This window comes from Prionailurus viverrinus, chromosome F2 (assembly GCF_022837055.1).
Source record: "Prionailurus viverrinus isolate Anna chromosome F2, UM_Priviv_1.0, whole genome shotgun sequence".
In the NCBI taxonomy this organism is placed as follows: Eukaryota; Metazoa; Chordata; class Mammalia; order Carnivora; family Felidae; genus Prionailurus; species Prionailurus viverrinus.
Window position 1 is genome coordinate 28,532,226 of NC_062578.1, and position 25,586 is coordinate 28,557,811.

The window sequence follows — 25,586 nt, forward strand, 5'->3', positions numbered from 1 at the left end:
TAGATGTTCAGCTGAGCCCAGTGATCAGCAACATTTTTGCCCTGGATCCATTTCCTTTCTCACAGTTACAAGTTTCTAAAGATTCTGCCTATTAAACATACTATTAATATTAATAGTAGTATAATAATAGTATAATAGTATGAATACATTAAATAGTATTAATAAATTCCTTTGTCGTGGTTACATCAAAGGAATCTATAAGTGCCAGTTAATATTTTTATTATCATAAAAATAAGCATATTCTCACTAAATTAACTTAATTCTAACTCAAAGTAAATGTAAAAATAGACAGAGACATACAAGCAAAATAAGATTTCTGATAGGTTTTAAAACATAAAAAAGTTTATGAGCTTCTCTCGCCTCCGTTGGTACCATTGAAAGGCCGCTTCTGGGAGTTTAGGGACCACATCTGAGAACCCGTGACCCAGGCTGTGTTGCCTGTGTGAGTCCTTCTGGATTTAAGGCTGGAGGACTGCCACGGAGTCATTTCCACGTGGGCCCAAACTCACTTTGTGACAAATGTTTTGGCAGTGTCCCCAGTCCCTCACTCCATCTGTTGACACTATCGCAGCACTGACCATCTGGTTACTGGGTTGGACAACCCTCCCTCAGGCTTCTTTGAACCAGAATTAATGCCCCTTTGATTTGCTGGTAGAAGAAATTTGTTATACAAGAAATAGCCCTTTTTCCTGCTTTTTCTGCTCTCTTTAATTATCTCTGGGAATCAGCTTTCACCTCCATGAGACTATATTATATCGTGAGCTCAGCTTGTAGCTCACATGTTGAAATCAAAATTTCCATACCACAACTGGCCCACAAGGGTGAAGCAATATAAAGACTTTAGTCAGCCAGCCAGCCAGCCCGCCATTTATTCATTCAACAAACTTTTAGCAAGTAACAGCAGACCTAAGCTAACCATTTCCCAAATGGCCCAGGACAACTCCTGTTTATTCCTTTTTTCGATATCATCATTATCATTTCAATGTCATAAGTGCCCAGTTTGGGCAATAAATTATATGGTCATCTAAGCCAAGCAATAGTTTCTAAGAGCATCTTTAAAGCACAGTGGTTAAGAACATGATTAAGGCAATACCTGTAATCAAAGTCTGGCTCTATCACATAATAGCTGTGTGACCTTGGACAAGTGACTAACCTGTCCATCTATGTCTTATTTTACCCATCTGTAAAATGAGCCTAATGATAGGACCTGGGTCATGGAGTTATTGACCATGGGTCAATGAGAATTAAAAGACCTATCCTACATGAAGCCGCAGGCAAGTACTGTGAGAGACAACCAGCTATTATTATTCAAAACACATCTGGTTCCTGCCTGCAGAAACTATAGTCCAGCAAACTCAGAATCATATAGAGAAAAGAAGTTTCTTGCTAAAAAAGATACTGAAATGTTACCATACATTTCTTGAACATTTTTAAATGTTATAAAATATTATGTATCAAGTTACAAAGGAGAAACAAGTTTGACAGGTGACAGGTATATAAATGGGTCTGCCCAACTAACAGTGTCTTGAAAAAAATAAGTATTATGAAAAAAAGATGGCAATTTAAGAATTTTAATGACATTAATAAAATCTCGCCCTAAAACAGATTAAATTAAGAAGAGTACTACACAAACAGTACTCACAGTTCAGTGGGATAATTGACACACTGACGATATTGGTACAATCAACTGCAAAGTCCCTAAACCTCTGAAAGAAAGATGCATTGCTTTTTTTTTTTTTTTTTTTTTTTTTGAGAGAGAGAGAGCATGCAAGTAGGGGAGGGGTGGGGCGGGGAGTGGGAGGGAGGGGGTGGGAGAGAGAGAATCCCAAGCAGGCTCTGCACTGTCAGCATGGAAACTAATGTGGGGCTCAGACTCACAAAGCCATTAATTACATCATGACATGAGCTGAAGTTGGACACTTAACCCACTGAGCCACCCAGGCACCCCTGCATTGCTTTTTTTTTTTTAAATAAAATGGTGTAAACTGGGCCATGATTAGTCACCAAACCTGATAGACTTAACTTTCTTGTTTGTTGGCATCTCACATTATAGATGGTAATTACAGTCACATCCAGGAAAAGAGGGGGTGGTTTGTACAGCAACGATTATAAACTCAAGTGCTGGCTTATTTGTGATTCAACATTCGGGAGGCATCTGCTCCTTGGAGGATGTGACACTTGGTCCACAGAACCCTCACATGTGTCATGTGTTGTCCCTCAGTGAAGAGCACCCCCGTGGTTCTTTTCCTAGGAGTCAACCACAGTAAACGCATTCCAGGCTTTAGCAGAAGAGCTCATTCTAAAGGGCTTGGGTTTTAAACATTTAAAATGTTTTATTATGCTTCTCACTTCAACACACAGTGAATATTGCACACTTTTGTTTTGCACAATTATATTCAATTATCATATTTTTTAATGTTTGTTTATTTTGAGAGAGAGCACAAGCAGGGAAGGGGCGGGGGGGGGGGAGAGAAAATACCAAGCAGGCTCTGTGCTGCCAATGCTGAGCTCCACTCAGGGCTCGATCTCACCAACTGTGAGATCATGCCCTAAGTCGAAATCAACAGTCAGATGCTTCACGACGGAGCCATCCAGGTGACCTTCAATTATCATATTTTAACAAGACATTATTTATGACTCTAACTGGGTTGCTAATGGTTTTTCACTGTTAACAGTAAAGCCAATAATTAGAGACACATCCTTTAAAGATACTTAGGTACTCAGAGATCTAGTGTCTGATAAATGGTTCTAGTTAGTGGCAAGTAATATATCCAGATGATGAAAGGGGACAATAAAATAAAGGGTTAGAAATGTGTTCACTCCAGAAAGAAATGGAACACTAGTACTAACTAAAATATAGTCTTAATCTCATAAGAGTACATAAAATAAAATTGAGTTTTATATATCACTTAACTCAAATTTATCTTCCATTTCATTTGTATAGTAATTAAACTCTTATACTCAGTAATATAAGGCACGGTAATGAACCTCTCTGGAAAATGTTAAAGTGTTCCTAAATGTACAATAACTCTTGTCCCTGTCTCATTATTTTTCCCTTCACGTACCTCTCATGTAATCATTTCGGTGATGCTGAGTTCAGTGTATGCTTAGAAAAAGTGGGCACCAATTCTGTGCCTCCGTTATTACAATAGCAAGGTGGAGAAGGTTCCCTGGTCTCCCAGAATGTCATGTTGGATGTCTTAGCTCTATAAATAGTTTGTCTTGACATTTGCATTGTATCAGCTGATCGTTATCATGCCCTAATTTTCCATTTCAGTATTTCAGTGACCTTCTATGTTAGGTACATGCCATTCAGAGATGGTCCTCCGTGGTCAGATCCTTTGCCCTTAAACAATTTATTTTTAACAGCTTTCAGCAAATCCTACCTTTTAAGCCTCCCAGTCAAGATTCTTTTCTGCTAATCTGCCCAAGCGAGGAAGAAAATAAAATCACCTCTTCAACCATGTGGTGAGAACGTTTACCAAAATGAAGGCAAATGCTTCCACTTTTGTCTAAAATATATTTTTATTCTGGATCCTCACGCATGTTATGTTTCAGGGCAGTTTTCTGAACTAAATGCTTATTTGCTCAGTGAAGCGTAACCAGTTTTCTTCCTTGAGGCTGTGACCGGGAGATTAAAAGGTGTATTGATGACAGAATCAGTCTCTCCCCAGGAATAAAGTCAGAGAAGTTGTAGGCAGTGACATCTTGGTGCTAGGGTGTGAAAGAAGGAAAAGGGAGTAGTGCTGTCTTCAGCGGTGGAGACCTTAAGAACTGAGGTAAAGGCCCCGAGACTATTAGCTCCACAGAAGAGTTTGTCTAAGAGTTGAGTGCCTGTGGGGAAAAACCAAAATAGGGTGCCAAAAGTTATCTTCTCAGTGTGGGATCCTTTCCGTAATCAATGTATTTTTTTTAACGGATGTGGCTTTAAATATTTGAAACATAGATGATCGATAGGTCCCAAAAATGTATCAGTGGGGAGGACGGTGGATGCAACATTCCCTCAGTATAGGAAAAGGCACCACAGAAATGAGCAGCCCCGAAGTGGGCTGGCCCAGTTTGGCAGGTCTCCGTCACCTATCAGCAGCCTCACGTGAGAACGCTCTGTACTGCCTTCTGTTTCTGTTTCACCCCATTAATTGTGCTAAAGAAATACACTTGACACCTATGCTGGGTAATCTCATTTAGCCCCAGTGGCCACAAAAGTACTAACGCCATTAATTGAGGCACCTCAAACAGAGCCAAATGCTGCGCCCAGTAAAGCAATAGGCCTCTCTCTCCATTACTGGTAACGGGGCCGGTGGGAGTGTTTGTTCACGCAAGCCAAATGTGCCCCACCAAGGCAAGACATTTGAAAAGGTATGTGCTGCAATATTGCCCTTTTAATCCCCAGGGTTTCCCTTCTCGATTCCCTTCCTCTGCTGTCTCCTGTCTTTAAGTCTCTCACAAAAGAAAATTAAGAATGCAAATGGGAACTGGAAGTTAAAATACAATTTTACAAGTGCCTCAGTAAATTTGAGCCCCTGAAAATTAAAAATTACTCAGTTGCTCATTGATAACCATCCTTGGTAACTTTCTCTGTGAGCTGATATAGTAAAGAACGGCAGGCATATGGCCCCTTGCCATGAAGTCCATCAGAGAGAAGCTTTTACACACACACACACACACACACACACACACACCTTTAGTCAGTCTGTCTCTCACATTGAAGTCAGTGGTCCTAGTAGCAGTAAAGAAGCAAATCAATGTAGGATGCTTTACCAATAGTCCCACCTAGAGGCAGAAGGATGAACCAGCTAGAAAATATTTTTTCAGGTTTTCTCCAGAAAGGTGCCGTTTGATTTTGAATTTATTCCGTGTTAACATTTCCCGTTGTTTTTCATATTGAGTTCTACCGTAAGCTATAACAAAGCAAGTATGTGATGTAGTCTCCTAAGGATGTCAGTGAAACCATTTGGGGACTAAAGATGCGGGGCTAGTTCCCCAAATTTTCTAATCTCCCATGAGTCACGAGACCTATTCCTGATAAACTTCAGGATAAACATATCAGCAAAGAGTCTCAAGGCTGTCTGATTTTCCCCTTCCTATCTGAAGAGAAGTTTCTTCTCCTTCAAGCCTCATACTGTATGCATACCAAGATCTCTCCTGTGAGACCCCATGATGGCTATCAACTAAATGTTTTCCTATTAATGCTTTTAACATTAACATTAATTAATCAATATTTGACAAGCCATGAGACACATTTTTAAGCTGCCATTGTTTAGGTGTTCAGAGTTACAGTTACTCCTGCAAAGACTCACCTCAGAGCACCAGCCAGTCGTAAGGAATTACCCAGGAACGATGCCTGTGTAATAATTTAGTCTTCAACCTGGATAGCTCAGCATTGAGTAAGACTTCTCTTAGCTGCATACTGTGAAAGAAACAATGAATGTGGGAAGAAGTTAAATAGCATATCCAGGTCACCAACACAGGCCTGACACCAGAGGCCATGCCAGTGCATTTTCCAAAAGGTACCCTGAATAGCCTGCATTAGAATCACCGGGGATACTTATCAAACATATAGATTTCTGGGGGTGCCTGGTGGCTCAGTCAGTTAAGCATCCAACTCTTGATTTCACCTCAGGTCGTGATTTCATGGTTCATGAGTTCAAGCCCCGATGGGGCTCTATGCTGACAGTTCAGAGCCTGCCTGGGATTCTCTTCTTCTCGCTCTGCCTCTCTCCCCATCCTCTCTCTCTCTCTCAAAATAAATAAATAAATAAACTTTATATATTACATACATACATATATTACCTATGGGTCTTAACCTGGGTCTTAACCAAAGAACCACAGAATCAGAACTTTGGGGAGTGGATACCAGGCCTCTGAATTTTTATCAAGCACTTCAGTGATTGTTAATATACACTGTACAGAGTCATACAGCCTCCTGATGCTGCAGGGAAACTACAGTGCACAAAATGTGGGGGGATGCTAGGTGGGGTGCAACTGCCTCTGGCCTTTCTACTCTAATCACTAAGTAACCACAGGGTTTCAAAGATTACCCGGGTGACCTTGGCATGTTCAAGAGGGGGCCAGAACAAGGACTTTCTGTTTTCTGTGGCCAAGTGGACATTACCTTTACACCGTTCACACGTCTCCAAAGAAAATTTGGGTAATGAAAGTAAAACAGGCAAGTGAGGAGAGGTGCATGTGGAATAAAACGAGAAAGTACATTTGGAGATTTGAAGTTGAAAAGCTCAGGACTTAGCCTACAGCTGATGAAAAATGGGGCAGGGGAAAGAGGTGAACTTGCCCCAATCCTCCATATTTTCCTTAGGCTTCAATGGATGCTGCTATCCAATGATTAATTATAGCATTCCCGGTTGCACAAATGCTTAGCATCAACTTATTCTAAAAAACAAAACAAAACAAAACAAAAACTCCTCAGTGAGGGTTAAATGCTTCTTCCAAGACGGTGTGTCCAAAAAATCCCCAGCTGAAAATTCAGCTAGCCACATTCAGTAGAAAACTCAAAGCCACGTAGATGAGTATTGAATTGACAATAGTGCTTAAGGCTAGAACAAGTGTTCATTGAAACACTCAAATCAGTGGACCATTATTCTGCCAGGTTTGCTTTTGGGTGATTATAAAATGGGTATGTTTTTCTTCCCCAGTCTCAGGAGGCCCAGGTGCTGAAACAATTGGCAGAGAAGAGGGAACATGAGCGAGAAGTCCTTCAGAAGGCTTTGGAGGAGAACAACAACTTCAGCAAAATGGCGGAGGAAAAGCTGATCCTGAAAATGGAACAAATTAAAGAAAACCGTGAGGCTAATCTAGCTGCTATTATTGAACGTCTGCAGGAAAAGGTAATCCCGACCAAGTTCTGGGCATAAGCATGCATTCATACGCAACACAGCTGGGTGAAGTTCCAAATGCCCGGGCACCAGGGACTTAGTCAAAACTTGTTTCAAGTACAGAGACAGCTAACGCCTTGGACAGGTTCTTCCGTTGTAGCACTGACTCTGTGGGCACTGCGACATGGGAGAGGAGTGGGAATCCAACGTTAAAGCTAGAATTTGGTGAAATGTTTTAGTAGTGAATGGATTCAGGGAAGCTGATTCATGCTTTTCAAATATGTAAAAGACTTGCACAAACTTTAAGAACCAATCCATTAGAAAAATATTAAATTGGAAATATGAAACATGCCATAAAAATATATCATATTAATAAGTAACAATAATATATAACAAAATAATACATTCAATATTTGCTTTACTATTTCATTGAGTGTAATATTGAATATATAGATAATAACTTGGAAAAATATATTCAAGAAATGACAGACTACCTAGGAAAAATGGAAAGCCCATTCTGTCCATGTAGGAGAATCTACATGGGAAACCAGGGTATAGTAACATTCATGGAACCAAAGGGAAGGGAAGCTAGTAAGGGATGTTTATTTCCTCACGTTCTGATATCCTGGTGTCTTTCTCCTCACCAACCCTGAAATATACCCGTTCCCACCAATCAGGATGAGCAGAGCAGGAGATCCTCTGAAAAGTATTCTCTCTTTCCCTGTTGTTGACGCTATGCTATCTATCCATCACCACCACCACCACCCAGAAAAGTTTCCTTTGAAAATGTGTAGTATAGATACGAATAGTGTAGCTTTTTCCATCTCCAGAAATTGGATTAAGCGTTGAGAAATATGATTTTTGAGAAACAATGCCTCAGTCCTTTTCTGAGCCGTTGCCCTCTGCACCAGCACTGAGTACTATTACATGTTGGCACTGGAGATACAGACGGAAGTAGGACTGTCCCTGTCATCAGAGCACTAAGAGTTTAGACAAGATCAGGCTCCTGTTTTCTGAGTATTTCTTAGGAAGACCCAGGGATCAGGCAACTCTGTTCTGAAGTTCTGATGACTCTGTTTTTACTCGCATTCTCTGATGACAAATATCAATCCAGAACCAAAGGAAATCAGGCACAAAACATAAATATGTATATATATATATATATATATATATATATATAAATAAATAATTTCATGGAGATTTTCATGGGCATCTGTGCTTTTGAGGGATTTTTTTAAAGCATTGCCTAGGGAAGGGCCTGTGGGCTCTGACACAGCAGTAGGACACTGAGGCTCTCAGAGGTATGTGGAGAAAGTACTAGATGACCTGGTCAGGAGCAGAGAACCACTGAATGCCTTGGTCAGAACCTTAAAGTTAAAATTTAATTGATGCATATAAGCTGGTGCTTCCATACTCTCAGACCAATGTCACTGTGTTTCACCCAAGTGCATCAGGTCAGGATTTCAAGGAGGCAGTTCAGCTCTCTGCATGTTACACATGGTGGTACCATAGCAAGTGCTTTGCTGAGATGCAGGAGAGCAGAGTTCCATTGGGCAAAATTTATGTGCCTCACCTTGAACCATTCAGTCTTCCTCCATTTGCCCTCAGTTCACACATTTCTGTACAACCAAGGAGAGTCCTGCTGACTGGTGCTCATACCACGGATAGCAGAAGACCACTGTGTGTTCTGTTTGGGATAATTATGACTCAACCATCTCATATCCTAGGCCCTAAAAAAAAAAAAAAAAATTAATGAAGTTGCTAGAAATGGGGCATGCTGATCATATTCCAGGCTTTTCAATTAGACCGTAATATCTAGTGCAAGATTTATATCACTGACAACCAGGAGCATTATTGTTTTTGAAATTACACATATGCAAATATATAGCATATCCCTCTTGATTTCAACTATAAAGTGGTACATAAAATTTGCATGTTTTAACTAGTATTTCCAGAAGTGTTGGATTTTAATAGGTAATTTCTTTTTCTCTGTGTATTTCTCTTCACCCACTCCCCAGCCCAGCACCTTTTAGCACTCTTTCCCATTCTCACCCAGATTTAGTCTCCACCTCCTTTCAGACACACTTGCATACAGACATGCAATTTGTCCTAGAAATAATCAACTTGTGGACGGCTTAACATCCTGACATCAAGCTGCAAAATCTCCCAGTGAGACGCAGGCGTCTGTATTTTTTAAAACCCTCCAGATGATTCCAATATTCGGCCAGGTTTGAGAACTAGGGGTTTATAGCCTATTCTGATTTAAATCCCAACTGACAGTATTCTATCCCACGCTGGATAATGCAGTCCAGATCATTTTTAGGACCACATTCCCCTTGGAATTTCATAGCCACAGAGATGCTTTTCAAATCTAATGGGACCTTTGGCCGGTGTCCTCCAAGATTCATTATCATCTCCATAAAGTGGAGGTACTCCTTGGGGAGTACCAAATTTACTTCCTTTTGACGTATTTTAAATATGTTTTCTTTTTCCTAAATAAGACAGAGTAAGGTTTTTATCATGACCAATATCTCGCCTTTTGTTTGAATGAAATTACTGCAGTAAGATTAAATTAAAAAGAGAATCAATAATAATACTAATGCTGAAAATGCATGAAACTGCTAACATATATAAGCTGTCCTGGAATCCGATGCATCAAAAGATGATTACTACTGAAAATGACACCGATTAATCAGTTAATCATTCAGTGCATATTCGTGGAGTACCTACTATGTGCTTAGACACCTGGAATAATATCAAAGAGCATTTACCAACCGTCTCTTTCCCTATGCAGATAATATAAAACCAGCAACGAATAGCATAGCACCAAAAATTAGAGAATAAGACAACACATAATATGGACCAATATAGATAGTTAATACAAAAGCACTGAAAAATGTTAGCAAAAATGAAATCCATGTCAAGGCTAGCACACTAAATTCTCACCACTGTGACAGGCCTCACTTCACTGAGCCTGTCAATTAGCCAGACAACATGATACAGTTCCACAGAGCCATGGTGTCCGCGGTTTCCTCAGTGTCATTCACTGACAAATTCCCACAAACTTCTTGAAGATCCAGCCGTGTTAGCTCAAAGTCTTTAGCTAAAACTGAAAGCCTAAAGGAAAAACAATCTCAGTTGCACTTTAGAATCCACTGAAGTGCTCTTTAAACCAAGAGATTTTGATTTAATTGTCTGGGGTGGCACCCAGAGATCAGTATTACTTCTAAAGTTTACCAGTAGATGCTAATAGCAGGAGTTGAGAACCACTGAGCTAAAGACTTCTTAAATATGCTTTGTTATATTGTCGTAAATTATATTTAAGTATTTTTATCTTCGTTCCATAGAAGTGTTCTTTTTTCCTTCAGAAAAGAATGTTACGCTTTTTTCTTTCAATGTCTGTTTCCATAGCACCTCGTCTCAACACCCCAGCTTATTATAAAGGAAAGAATCAAATGTGGAGAAAGGTGTGAAAGAAGGAATGCATCTGCCACCGAGAGTTACACTAGGCTGATCTGTTTATGTCACTCACATCGAAATTACAACTACCCAACAGTCTTCAAATTGAGTGACATAAATAGTCATACCCAGGACTCAGAAGTATAGTCTGTGGACAATGATTGACACTCTGGTGAAGTTTAAAATGTTCTTGTTCATGGAATAATATAATAGAAAGAGACACACTGAGACAGAGACTGAGACAGAAAGAGAGACAGAGACAGAGATAGAAAAACACCTTTTCCTGCCATGCGAAAGGATTAAAGAGACACTTTCTTCTTCCCCCAACATGTCCTTTCTCCCCTAACGCATTCAACAGTATCTAGCAGAAAATTCACTGCCTGGCCCATCAGGAACCCTGAGTAACAGCAGCTCTGTCATCAGACCCAACCAGGATCTGTAGTGGGTATTTTTGAAAAGCCAGTTAAAGCAGGTATAATCATTTTCACAATATTGCATACATTCATAATACATCTAACTTTAACATCAAGCATTTAAAGGTATAGCCAATTACCAATCTTTTCACGTAGGCCAAGACCATTTTGAGAGATGGATCAGTTAATTGGGGTACCATGTCCCCCTTTTCCCCATTATCCACCTATATCATATTAGCTATGATTTACAGTTTCAATTTCTTTAAAATTGGGTAAGGGCTAAAGATATCTGCAAAATAACATGAATATAGGACCTTAACAACTTTTCTTTTTTACAAATTTCCCCTAGCTTTTATACTTGATCCAATATCTGATCATACTGCCCTTTCTCAGGTATTTCCAAAGCTTTTCCTCCACCCACACTAGCTTCTATTACTGTATCTTTAATTAAATTATGTAATTAAATTCTCAACTAGCTAGCCGAACAGGGTGGAAATATCATTGACTACAAGTAAGCATGTAACTCAGCCAGTGAGAGGAAAAGTATGTGCAAATAATAGGGAAGAGCCTACTAGCCTCATAAGCAACCCAACATTTAGGTGATACCAGGATGATGGCGGGAATGGAGAGTGTTGGTTAACCTACCAGATCAGTTAAGAGGACTTCTAGTGAACCTTGTTGAATTCTCCACTTAATTCAAATTGTGTCACATCTTCTTGCCTTTATAGCTCTACCCCACGATTCACTAGCCAAGGCCAAGACCGCCCAGATCATAATATTGTAACAAATACCAAAGGAGCTTCCCATGGTGTTCAGGAGTAAGAGAAGCAAAAAAACACAGCAACCTTGACAGCTACTTTACCTAGCCAACCCCAAAGGACAGTACTTAGTAAGAGATGTTGTTTTAGTATATTGATCATCTCACCTCTAACAATATAGAAACGTTGGTGCAAAAACATTGTAGTCATTATTTCAGTGACAATAGCATCCCATAATATGATACAGCTTAAAACAATAAAAATATTTTGAGGGAATAAGATTCTGTGGTTCTTTTCTGAAAAGGTGATTTTGATGTTATATAACTCCTTAGATACAGATTTCAACCATTATTAATTTTCATCTGTCATAAACTTTTCTTCTCCTCTGACTTTTGTTTGGGGGGAGGGGTCATTCTTGTTCACGAATGCAATTTATGTAACTATTTACTATTGAACCTGTCTGAGGAATGAATAATGAAAGGAAAAGGGACGTAAAACTAGCTGTTCTTGATTGCTGGCTGTAGGCCAGCCATTTTGCATGTACTACTGCATTTAATCCAAACAACAACCCTGAAAGGAGATACTGTTATTGTCTCCATTTCATATCTAAGGAATTTGTCCTTAGAGAGATTTAGTCAAGATCACAAAGCTAAGTAGACAACAGAGTTTAGCTCTGAACCCCTGTCTTTTTCATTCCACCCTTTATACTAACCTTTATACTAAGCTGAAGCTGCAATTCGTTGACGATCATCAAACACCACACAGTAAGCAGGCTTAGCAGTACCATTGGAAGTTTACGCTCCAATGACCACTATCATCTCGATATATGAAAACGTTCTTTCCTGGCACTCACAGCTCACTCCTGACCCCTCTTTTGTATTGCAAGTGCGTAGCCATTTGTAAAAAGAATTTCTGATGATATTGACCGCAATCCTCATCTTGCATTTAAATCGACTCATGCAACAGAATTTCACAGATGGAGATGATACTCTAGGTCATCTAGTTCAGATCCCTTGTTTGTATTTGATACCTAGTGAGGCAAAGGAGACCTTAAAAGGTAAAAAGTATACATATAATTAAATTAAAAAAAAAAAAAAAAGGAAAGAAGAAAAAGAAAGACCTCATATTTCTTGGCTTCCAGTACAGAAATCTCTCTAATCACATCTTCTTAGGGAAACGGAATGTTTCCTAAAGCCATCTTTCATACATTTTTGCATACCAAGGGAGTAGTTACATACAATGCTAAAATATGATCTATTACACTTCCCTTATATTGAAGGGAGGAAGGAAGGTAAGACTGGAAAGGTCACTGGCACTCAAGTTTTGAAAGGCTCTGACTAATAGGTTAAGCATTTAAGAAGCATATAAAAAAGTCTTCTTCCTGCGTCTAATCCTCTCAAAGTGTCCACTGATAATTGTAAAGCCCTTAAAATATTCAGGAAGAGGAAAAACACCATTAAAAATAGGGTAAACAACAGTAGGATGTTCTATTGCCATTTTCTGGATTTATATAGCGATCATAATATTCTGGATTCTCTTGATCATATGACCTTTTTAATAGTTTTACTCAAATACAGTATTAAGGGGTTTTTTTTAGGCACTTTAAGTCTTATAAGATCTTCTGTTATGTTATACTTACTGGGTCCCTTGTCCTTTCTCGTGAAGTGAAGAGAATTCCTGATGATAGACATCAAACAACTGGGTGACTTCCAACGAGGCATGTATTGTGTAAAGAAGTAGGCAAGCCTTTCCGGTTCTCTGTGGAGCAGACACCCAGGCTCTGTGACATTCCTTCTCCCTTTGGTGTCTTCCAGGAGAGGCATGCCGCGGAGGTGCGCAGGAACAAGGAACTCCAGGTTGAACTGTCTGGCTGAAACGATGGAGGGTATGGCACGCCCCACCATTAGTAAATCCCCCTGCCTATATTATAATGGATCATGCGATATCAGTATGGGAAATGTATGACATGGTTTAAAAAGAACTCATTATAAAAAACAAAAACAAAAAAACAGAATCAAAAATTAAAAAAAAAATCAATGCGGTCTCTTTGCAGAATGTTTTGCTTGATGTTTAAAAAATACCTTGGATCTTATTTTGTAAATACTTACATTTTTGTTAAAAAATACAAGTATTGCATTATGCAAGTTATTTCATAATCTTACATGTCCTGTAACAGGCTTTTGATGTTGTGTCTTTCCACTCAAATGAATTTGCTAGGTCTGTTCTTTTTGAAGCCCTCATGTCAAACTCCATTCCCTGCCCTTTTCATTCCAACAGAAAAATGAGGTCAGTAGACAGTCTATGGTGCTAGAAACCCACCATTGCCTAATGACCTAGATGGCTTTGTAATCTCTGAACTTGACTAAGACCACACCTAGGTTACAGGTTTTATGACTCCACACGAACCTCCACATTTGTTCACTCATAATCTACTAACTGCCTAGAAACTACAAAACCAGGCTAAGAAAAAAAAAAAAAACCAAAACACCAATCATAGCATTTACTTCTGCTTCTCCTGGATTATGTGCTACAAATGTGCTTTGGCTTTAGAAAGGGATGGATGAGAAGACAGAGCTGAGATCAACCTGGGTAGAAGCAGAAAGTTAAACCCTTTAAAAGCGCTGAACACAGATTCGAATCCAAATGGTTCAAGCAGCCATGAAATCGCTCTTCATGAAGTGGGCTTAATTCTCTAGTTTAAGTTCTTTTGATGGAATGAATTAATTAATGTGTCAGGTGGCTTATTTGTGGATGCCATGATTGATGATGTTCATTTTAAGCTCTTACCTATAGTACAAGTACATGATGCTACTGAATATTTTTCCACTTGGAAACTGTGAGCTGGTTGTTGCATTGAAACACACATACAAACGAGATCAAAAACACTGCGGACTTTCACTCAAGCTGGTCTTTCTTCCCCAGTGTGAGGCAATCCTGCCTATTAAAAAAAAAAAAATTACTCCATCTGTGAGGGCTGATACAGCTAAGGGGGCTAGGCAGGGCATTTGTGCCAACTAAGAATCACCAGACACCCACCATAAGTACCTATCGCAGTTTTGAAGTCGTTTCTCCCCCAAATCCCAACTCCTGAAGGTTGCTGCCTGCATATTTACTCTTCATTAGTGCTATTTTCCTGTATGTCATTGTGAGCAAGCCGTGATTAATAAAGAATTGGAGTTCTGTGAACTAATAAAGGTTCAGTCTGTTCTCTTGCCCCTTCATGTATCTGACCTGGAGTTCAGATTTTAAAAGGGTGGCCAATGGATTAGACAATCTCATAAGCAAAGAGACAATGATTAGAGTTTGAAGGAAACCAGTGCCCTGCTGATTCACTTCCCTTCTGGGGCAGCAGGCAGCATCTCTTTTCTCTCTGCTTCTGACAGGCCAACGCAGCAGGAGAGGTCTTCAATCTGTTTCCCTTGAAAACATTCAGGACTGCAGGAGATACCACAGGTTCAGACTGACGATTCTGAGAGCGAGACCCCCTTTCAAAGCACTTGGAAGGTTCCTGGCACCACCTCGTGCTCTCCCATGTGGCCAAAGAACACCTTCACCGGCCTGTTAAAATGAGATTTCCTTGCCATAGTGCTGAATTTTGCACCACCAGTAAGCATACTGCACACATGGACACAGCAGGGTCCTGTCGATGACCCAGATGGATCTTACAGGACCAAAGGAACCCCATCCAGCTTTAGCAGAAAATCATAAATAATTGAAACCACGCAGATTTATGAATAAGTAAACTGGGCTATAGTCCATAGGAGCACTAGTGAGCCAGGTTTGAGGATGAGGCCACCTGGTCCCTCTCTTTGTGGGAATCTAACACTGCAACGATCAATACACATGTTTGCAAGCCTGAACGCCATGATCTTCCTTTGGGAAGTCAGTTGGAGCTTCTGATTAGCATAAACCAATCTTTATTTTCATACTGATTTCTATACAACTTAGTTTGTAATGTTTTTGTAAAACATTATTTGAAGGGCTTCCATGGGACCAGACCCTGTGACTGAGCCCCGGAAACATGAAAATGAATGACCACAAGAAGCTCACAATCTACTTGTGAGCCAATGGGGATATTTTGATGTGTCCCTGCAGCATACTGAGGGGAAGCATAAAATTTCTATGAAGCTTTCTGAAATAACTAGAAATAGTTGACAAACATCTCACACTACTTTGTGGGTCCCTACATTGGAACTGTTGACCAATCAATCCAACTGAAAATCCCAAAGGTGAAGAAACTAAGGCCCAGAGAGACAGAAGATAAGTGGCTTTGCTCCAGGTCACAATTCCCACTTAGCGTGATTTCTCTCCTTACTGGTAGCTCATCAGTAGACCATCCTCAAATCTTACCACACCAGCAAGGATGTGTTATGTCTATAAAGTTCCCCTAGACTAATGTTTTCCAATATTGGCATGCTTCATAGTCATTTGGAGGACTTGCTAAAAACAGATTGCTGAGCTGCAACCCCAGAATTTCTGATTTCTGAGGTCTGTGGAAGCCTGAGAATGTGCATTTCCATCATGTTCTCAAGTGGCACTGGCATTGCTTGCCTGCAACCTCACTTGAGAGGCCCCGCTGCAAAATGTAATCGATACAGATGTGTGGATTCTTGGTGATGGCCACAGTGGTGGTATTGTTTCATTCAGGGCATATTCCATGGGAGTGGGCCGTGAAAAGAAACTCATTCATTCAATATTATTCAAAAAAGTGGAACCCAAAGGAATCCAAGAAGAAGAAAAAAATGAACTAGACCTTGCAAGTTCATAAAAGAATAGAAAGAAAGCGTCTAAGAGACAGATGAGGTCAAGGAACCAAAAGCGTTGTCTCTCTCACATCTTATTTCAGTAAGGCTTAAAACGCCTCAGATGCTCCCGACCCTTTAAGAGTTGAACTAAGAGATCTTTGCAGAGATGATGTCATTTTGCAAGTTATCCACAGTTTGGTAGTCTTGTTCCACTTATAATTTTTTTTATAGAGAGTCCGGTATCTTCGGGACTATGTTTAAATTGAATATATGACTTTAAAATGCACTCTGAAGAAAATTCACAGAAGCTCATCGGTTTACAGATTTACCCTCCTCTCCTATTTCTTCCATACCCAAAATATATGGAACAACTGACGGTGACAAATTCTGTTTTCTCTGGAGGCAAGCACCAGCCTTTGTAACATTTCTCAGGAGATAACATATGTAAGAGTGTACTGACAGTCATACTCTGCCACATCCACCCCCATCCCACTGAGGGAGAGAAGAAGGAGATATGGCACCCGTGATTTTAGCAACCAAATAATCGATCATCTTGCGTTCTCAGCCCTGAATGAGACAATTAGCCTTGACTTCTAATCAGGCCATTTGCTGAAAATTCCTAAGGCAAACACACAGCCCCAAACAAAACTGAGATTCCCAAACTCTTCCCCCAAATTACCATAAAGTCATCTTGGATCCTTCACTGCCCCCACCACCCACTTCCAGTTAATCATCAAGTATCATCAGTGTGACCCCCAATTGTCCCTCATTTCTTGCTTCTTTTCTATTTCCATAATCACTCCCCTACTTTGGGTTTTATTAGACTCTTACAGCAACCAACATATCTCCTTCACTCTAATATGCAGGCCCCTCTCCACTCTGACCACATCTCTCCAGGCCTCTACCACCTCGTCCCCCTTAGCAGCAGACTAAAATCTACACTCCTCTGCATGGCGGTAAAGTGCCTCACTAGCCCCCTCATTTCTCAAGAACATTACTCCCCTTGGGCACCAAACTATTCACTTTAACAAGAACCTTCTGGTCTCTATGCACATGCTGTACTCTCTGTTTAGAATTATGGTCACTACAAATTAGTTAGGAGATGCTAGACCAGACTGTGATAAAACCTACAAAATCTAAGTGGGGCTAGCAAATCACAGAGGCTTATTTTCTGCTCCTGATACATGTCCAGCATGTCCTGATACATGTCCAGTCACTGTGGACTCTGTCATTCCTCACTCTGCACTAAAGGCCAAGGAACTGCCTTTATCTGAGATACTGCTGGCCACTGTGGAAAAGGGAAAGTGGGAAGCCGGCCAATTGTGCACTGGCCCAGAAGCAGCAGACATCACATTTCTTTGGACAAAGCAAGTGATATGACCACATTTAACTCCAAATGGGCAGGAAAATACAATCTCAACATAAGCTCTAAAGGAGGAAAGCCATAAATATTTAATGAACAGCACCAGTGACTGCCACCCTACTAGTCACAAAACATTCAGTCACCCTCCTTGCCACATGTAAAGTACGTTCACACTGTCCCTAAGGTAAAATCTCCAGGTCCATTTGATCACAGCAGCAAGCTCAACATCCAGGGTCTCTGGGTAATGCACAGTACTCTCTCTGACAGATGTGGACATGAGTCCTCTTGACCAGAGACAAGTTAATGAAGATGACAAGTTACTTTCCCCAACATAATCAATACACAATGATGAAACATTTCTTGCTTCTGTCTCTATTCTGATTGCCAGAGAGGAATTCTCCCATCTGTGGCTCTAGGCTCTGTCTTCTAAGGAGATGTGCCTGTTCCTTCATTCTCCTTGGCCACATCTTACAGGGTATAGAGAATATGCCTTCCTTGGAATCCGAGGAACTCTCTCAGCTAACTTGCTGCCCATCATGTGGTTCCAAGAGATGCTAAGTCTTTACTGATCTAAAATTGGTCCATATCTTGGCAAGAAATGGATGATACATTATTATAAATGGGTAGATGAAGAGAAACTAATGAAGATTCTATCAGACAGAATAGAATGGTATGGACAGATTAAAAGAAACCAGCTAAAGATGGTAAAGCACTTGGGGCGCCTGGGTGGCTCAGTCGGTTAAGTGTCCAACCTCTGCTTAGGTCATGATCTCACGGTTCATGGGTTCAAGCCCCGCATCGGGCTCTGGTACTGACAGCTCAGAGCCTGGAGCCTGCTTCCAATTCTATGTCTCCCCCTCTCTCTGCCCTTCCCCCATTCACACTCTGTCTCTCACTCTCTCAAAAATAAATAAACACTTAAAAATTTTTTTAAAAGATGGTAAAGCACTGAAGGTGTACCAACAGAGAGAAACAATTTCCTCCTATGACCTGAAGACCCAGGAGACAGCTGTACCTGTAGAAGAAGGCTGCCTAATCTGGGGGCTATGACCTTCTGGAGATGAATTCAGCCTCTAACAAATGCAATCTGGCAAGGAGGGATTGGGGAATAAGTGTCTCAACAGTAAGTGTCTCCACTCTCACCTTTCAATCTCTAGCCAAGTCCCCTCATTGGCCAAATCCAACCATAAACCAGAGGGCAAAGGAGCCCAGGCAATGCCTGCATAGAAGTCAGCCTCTGGGGCTGAGCAAGAAGAGGAAAGGTAGAGAGAGACCCTAGAGGGGCAAACAGAGAATGTGGCCACCTACAGTACAGGCCACAGACTGGTTTAGTGAACAGCACTAATGACAGTTATGGTGCCTTGTCACTTATTTGTCATTAGCACTGTTCACTAAATATTTCTGTGTCTTTCCTTTCAAGATAGCTCTCTCCTCACACTTGGAATCAGGTAAGGTTTTGTGACTTACTTTGGTCAGTGAGATGTGAGCAGAAGTAATGCGTGTCCCTGAGAGTGGAAGCTTTAAGAGCACATTCATGATTCACCTTCCTGTTTTCCCTCCACCTCTGTGACCTGGAATAAAGACGAAGTAGAGCACAGTTCCCATCTGTTAGAGACACATAGCATGAGTGAGATCAACCCTTTTCGTTTTAAGCCTCTGAATTTTGGAGTTGTTTGTCATTCATCAATAAGTATTCATGGATTGAAACTCTTCACCATCACACAGGTCTCTTATCATCCTCAGTCCAAAATTGAATGTTCCAACAGCTTCTGAGTGGCTTCCATATCTTCATTTCATCTAAATGCTAAGTGCCAAGGAATCCAGTTAAAGCCAGGATATTGGGAGGGAGGCCTGATCTAAACACATGAACTCTTCATCTCAGATACTAAAAGGCAAATTAATTTTTTTCATTGGTTTGTTATGATGGCAACTATTGTCACCCACATCGCTTTAAAGGGTAAAAGAGCAAAGAAGTAACAAAAGAAAACTCAAGCATACAAAATGTTCACATGTGTACTTCTGTCAACTACCTCTAAAGGTTATCATTTCCTAACACACCAATTCCCATGACTGAGGTTCAGTAGAGCCTTTTGTGTATTAAAGGGAGACGCAAGGCGTATTAACATTTCATGTAAATCCGTGGGTACTTTGGGAAAGTCCTTTCTCCTTGTGATAAATATGTTACCTCATACCCTGAATACCAGTTAGATAAATGTGTCAGTTCAGTTCTGTAAGCTATACGACAGATACTAAGCTAGACCACATGTTAGTACACAGTGACGTACACAGTCATGAATATGATCCCCTCTCTCTCGTTTTTGAGTCAAATCCAACTCTTCTTTCTTCCTTACCCCTTAATAATCTATCTTGTACCAAGGGGCAAGGATGTGGTGGATATTTTAGAGGCCAAATCCAAATCCAACAGGGTCTCTCTTTCAGGCTAGCATTAAGCACTCAGGTCTTTGAAGAAAAAAAAAATGCTATCTTTTACCCTTTTCCAATCCTAGTGTCATAGTTTTTCTTATCCATCTCAGTCAAGCTTCCAGAAGCTGTTTCTCTTCCTTCACTCCCCATGCACCCTTTAGCCTACCACCTTCTGCTCCACCTTCTGCCTTCTGTTCTCACCTGTCCAGGAAAACTACACTCTACTACTCTATCTATGGTCTCTTTGGTGCTAAACCAAATAGATACTCTTTGGCCAAATACTGCTAGGGTCAGCCCCACATCTTACCTTCCCTACGAGCTTTCCTTATACCCTTCACACCCCACTAGGCTGGCAAGACACCTCCTATGTGTTCCCAAAGCACCAGTGCAAAAATATTGTGGTGGTCAAGGACATGGTCTCTGGGGTTTAAGGTTCCTAGCCCTCTGACCCTGGGAAAGTTGCTTATCTCCTTTAAATTTCCTCACATGTAAGTTGGGGATAGTATAATATTAAATGCCTATGGCTGATCGAATCACTGTTCTCAATTTGTCACTCTCTCCATGTCTCCTTGCTATTTGCCATGTGACTTGCAGGACCTCCAACTAGAGGAGGTAGAGTATATTTTCCCACCCCACTGATGTTTGGTTTGACTATGTGTCATATTTTGGCCAATGGAATAATAATAAATTTGACATGAGTAAATTCTCTAAATGTGCAGAGGCGTGCTACCTTACATTCCTATTAATCTGTCATGAAAACATGTCACAGAGGAACTGCTATAACAACAGTGGAGACACATGAGCAGACCTAAGTCCAATCAAGGAGTCATGGCCAGTTGACTGACAGCCTAAAATACACACACACACACACACACACACACATATACAAGAGAAGTAAATATTTGTTGTCATGAGCCACTGAGGTTTGAAATGGCTTATAACACATTATTATGAGATGATTAATACAATGTCTGAGAACATTGCTGAGAAGAGCAAATGAGCTAATATAAAAGATCTCCACACAGCACATAGTACATAGTAAATATTAAATAATTAGTCATTGGTAACCTATATCACACTGCATTATAATTTGTTTGCCTAGCTCCTTTAACCATAAGCTCCTCTAAGATGGAGTTTCTAATTTATTGTTGAATCCCTAGTATTTAGCAAGTGTTACACACACACACACGTGCACACACACACACACACACACACACATTTCTGGTGAGTTAGTAAGTCAATGAACAAAATGAATTTATGAATCCAAATGACAAAAATATTTACGCAGTGCCTGGTGTATAGAGACATTTTAATAAATATTAGTTCCCATCTCTTTCCTCCTATTATAGTCTGATAGTGTCTGCTTGGTTTTTATTTGAGCTTGAAATTAAGCTTTATATCATACAAAGGACCATTTTAGATGATCAGAAAAACAAACTTCTGTGATGAATGGAAAAACTTCCTTACATCTAACCACAAGGAAAATCAGAAAAAAAAAAATCACTTGGGGGCAACTCTTTGACCATAACTTTAACACCAAAACTTTCAGCCACACACCATCAAACCAACGCTGGTCCCAACAGACCACACCACCGGGGCTGCTGATTCTGCTCACAAGTTATGCCATTTCAGGCAGCTCCTAGTACAGGTCCCTGAAGCCAGAAGCTCCCATTTGTTCCTGAGGAAAGGGAGTTTAGCTGATCTAAACTCTCTTCAGAAATGGGAAGGTATAGTATCAGCATAGTTCTTAGGGTTTGGCAACAAATAAATCCCTCACATTTATGTCCTGAACACCGGATGTGCTTTGTCTCCTTCAAACCACAAATTCCCTCTGTGAATGTCTTTCCCTATAGAGACCTCTCTCCCCTGAGTACACTTCTTCTCTGCAGGTGTCTCAAGGAAACATGGTAAGTATCTACCTTGCTCTTGTTTGCCACTTCTAGATCATTCTACTTCCTCTCTAAAACACCCAGTCTTGAAGCTCATGTCACCCTACTGTTCAACCTCTTCTCTTCATTGTTGGCATTCACTGTTAACCCCCAGGTTACACTCCCTCGTTTCTCTACGATTTTTAGTTCCTGGATCACTGTAACTCTCTTCAACTCTACTTCTGTCCCAATGATTGGCAATTTTAATATTCACACAGTTGAAGCTTCCACGGTCTGCTTTGGGTTGCTTGGCCTCCCCTTCTTGAGTGATCATGCTCCTCCACTTTTCCTGAGTCACTCAGCCTCATGGTTATTCCCTAGGCCTTATCATTATCAATAATCCCAATCCCTCCATTATCTCTACTCCTTGCATCTCGATCTTTGACCACCACCTCCTGTCTTTCCAGTTGAAGGTCTTTAATACCTTGACTCCTATCCTCAACCACACTGGGACTCCAGTCCCTTGATCATAATTTTTCACGTGCCTTTCCCTCCTCAGTCATCACTTCCCCCTTATCAGCCTATTTTCCAAGGGCAATCATTGCCACCTCTCTCTTATATATCCCTACAACCCCCTCCTTTGACATGTTGTGCTTAGTTGGCCAAACCCATAACTCCAGGTAAATTAACTCTCCTATGGTCCATGCTTGTACCCATACAGATGAACAGAGGTGCAGAAACCACACAACTATTCTGACTGGTCTTTCTTTAAATTCATGAACATGAACTTCAGTTGGGCCCTTAATTTTCCCCAGCAATCATACTTTATTTCTCTGGTTTTATCTTTATGTTCTCTCAAACCTCCTCAAACTTCCAACATGGCTTCCCCTGTGTTCACACTTAGCTGATGATTCTCCTGCCTACTTCACTGAGCAAATGAAGTAATCACAATATAATATCCATCCACTCCCAACAACACATTTATCTGCCTACCACGCTTATGTTCTGATTTCCTGACCATTACCACAGATGAGCTATCCAAAGCCAGGCCTTCCATTTGTGCACTAGAGCACATCTCCTCTAACCAGCTCAGATATATTGTTTCAGTAAGTCTCTCCTCTCCCTCTTATTTCATCATTTTTTTCTACAATGTCAGCATACAGACATGCTAATATCTTAAAAAACATCTTAAAATTTTTTCTATTCTGGGACACCTGGGTGGCTCAATCGGTTAAGCGTCCAACTGTTCAGTTCAGCTCGGGTCATGATCTCACAGTTTGTGGGCTCAAGCCCCATGTCAGGCTCTGTGATGACAGTGCGGAGCCTGCTTAGGACTCTCTCTGTCTCCCTCTCTCTGCCCTGTCGTCCACTCACACATGTGCTCTCTCTCAAAAATAAATAAACATTAAAAAAAAATTTCTAACAGCTACTAACATATTTCTCTGCTTTGTTTTGCAGCAAAATTCCCCTCACTATCATTTCTCTCCCTTTCTTCTCTCATGATCCCTCTCCAAAAAGGCTTTACCTCATTGTACTGTACCTACACGGTTCTTGTCAGAACTGACTAAGTGCTAAGCAGAGTGAATGACAAAAGACTATACCCATACAAATGCTGAAATTTTGAAACATCCTATCATTTATATTATCAAGGGAGGTAAAAACAATGTACCTATGAAGGAATAAAAATCAAATTGCCTCTGACCTCCTGTTGGCAACTCTGAATGCTAAAAGCTAATGGAATGATATTTTTAAAGTCTTGAGGAAATAATATAGGATATTATATTCATCAAGTAATCAATCAAATGTGAAGGTAAAGTAAAGATATTTTTGGACATATAAAAACCCATAAGAATCTTTGCTCATTTCTGAAAAAAATTACTCAAGGATATACTCTGTTGATATAAGAAGCCAGTAAGATTTATGGATATTCTGGGGCACCTGGGAGGCTCAGTTGGTTAAACATCTGACTTCAGCTCAGGTCATGATCTCACGGTTTGTTCAAAGCCAGTGTTGGGCTCTGTGCTGACAGCTCAGAGCCTGGAGCCTGCTTCGGATTCTGTGTCTCCTTCTTTCTCTGCCCATCCCCTGCCCCACTGCCTTATACTCCATCTCTCTCTCTCCCTCTTTCAAAAATAAATAAAACATTTAAAAATTTTAAAAAATGTTTATAAATATTCTAATTATTGTCAAAGAATATACTAAATCTCATCAAATGTCATTCAGCATCATTCTTGTTCCCTCCGTACTATTCCCAGAGACTAGAAACTAGTCCCGGAGACTAGAGACATTTCCTTTGCCAGCAGTGTTCTTGATACTCTATAGATCCCGATATGTGCTTACATCAGATTTGGAAGGTGGAAGAGGAGGACAAGGAATTTGTTCCCCTCTGGAAGTAACAGTGAATGTGTGAGCTTCTGTAAACATGATCTTTTGTAGCGGTCACATACCCGTGACAGTGCCTCACTTCAACACAACTTTGACCATGGACATTGACCTTTCCTGCCATCTCCTGGCTCCTGGGTGGCAACAGCCAGTTTGCGATTTTCTGGAAAACACAGCTAAAGGCCTTCCGACTTTCATTCTTGCAGGACTTGTGAAGTTCTGGTAGACACCGAATTGCCTTAAATCTCTTTCCATTTGACATAACTAGAGTGGTTTCCGACTGAATTTTGGCCAATAATGGCCCGTTTTGAAAGTAATAACAATTAGGAAGTAAGTAAACAAATAATAAAGTAATAATAATTAGGAACTTTTTAAAAAATGTTATCCAAAAAGTATTATTCATAAAGAGAAACTGTCTGGATTTCAAGTTCAAATTAAGTTTCTTTTCAAACCACTTATCAGGCTCCTCCCATGCAGTCTCATCACTTAAGAATTTAGTAAATTTAAGAATACAGGAAGCCTTAGTAAAAAAAAATAGATTGTTTCTTAAAATTTTACAAAATCTAGAATACTTACAAAGTGTGGTGCTAGATTCTTAAATGTTCATGTCCTCCAGAAACTGCAGTAAATTCTAGAAAGTTTTTGCCATGCAGTGAAACTCACTTTGAGTTTTCCTTTGAGTAATATATTGGTTAAGAGACCGAGGAATCTCAATTGGTCTCTGCAAAGAGAAAAACATGTAAGGAAAATTACTGCAAAATGGATTTTGCCGTATTTATCAATTTAGGCTAAATTCCTACTGTATGATAAGCAAGAAGATAATTTTCACGGCAGCACATCAGGAACAAAGATTACGCACTTTGAAGTAGGAATCAAATTTTAGGAGTGATACTCAGAGGTCAGGGGTTTTTTTTTTGTCCCGCAATCATTTTACAGATGAAACCTTATGAAATGTAGGTCAAATCCAAGTATATCAGTGGTGTAGGTCTTTGCGTGGCGCCCACAATCAAGACACTACAGGGTGAGCAGTGCAACACCAGACAGAACAAAAATAGGACTTGATTAAGGCAACGAAGGAACACTGAAGAGATGTCAGGATCTGTAGGATTTCACTGCAACAACTCCAGCTCACTTTTTTCTCTGGCGACTAGTCCTAAGTTTCATTGATTCATTCAGCAAAGAGTCACTGGGGATCTACCATGCCGTTCACGCAGTCTGAGCAAAAATGTCACCTTCTTTCTCGGTTCTTTGCTCTCTCTTCCACACACAAACATACGGCCATTCTTTTCACTTATCTTCCACTTGCTCCAATCACCCTCATGACTGCTCTCATTTCACTTC

General features: G+C 40.4%; 1 protein-coding gene across 1 annotated transcript in view; it reads left to right on the forward strand.

The window, feature by feature from the left end:
- STMN2 (stathmin 2) overlaps positions 1-14,607 on the forward strand; it is a 48,300-nt gene extending 33,693 nt beyond the window's left edge. The window contains exons 4-5 of the mRNA XM_047842510.1: positions 6,654-6,845; positions 13,278-14,607. Coding sequence (XP_047698466.1) covers positions 6,654-6,845; positions 13,278-13,337 — 252 coding nt within the window. The 3' untranslated portion in view covers positions 13,338-14,607. The remainder of the gene's footprint in view (positions 1-6,653; positions 6,846-13,277) is intronic.
- Positions 14,608-25,586: the final 10,979 nt, after the last annotated feature.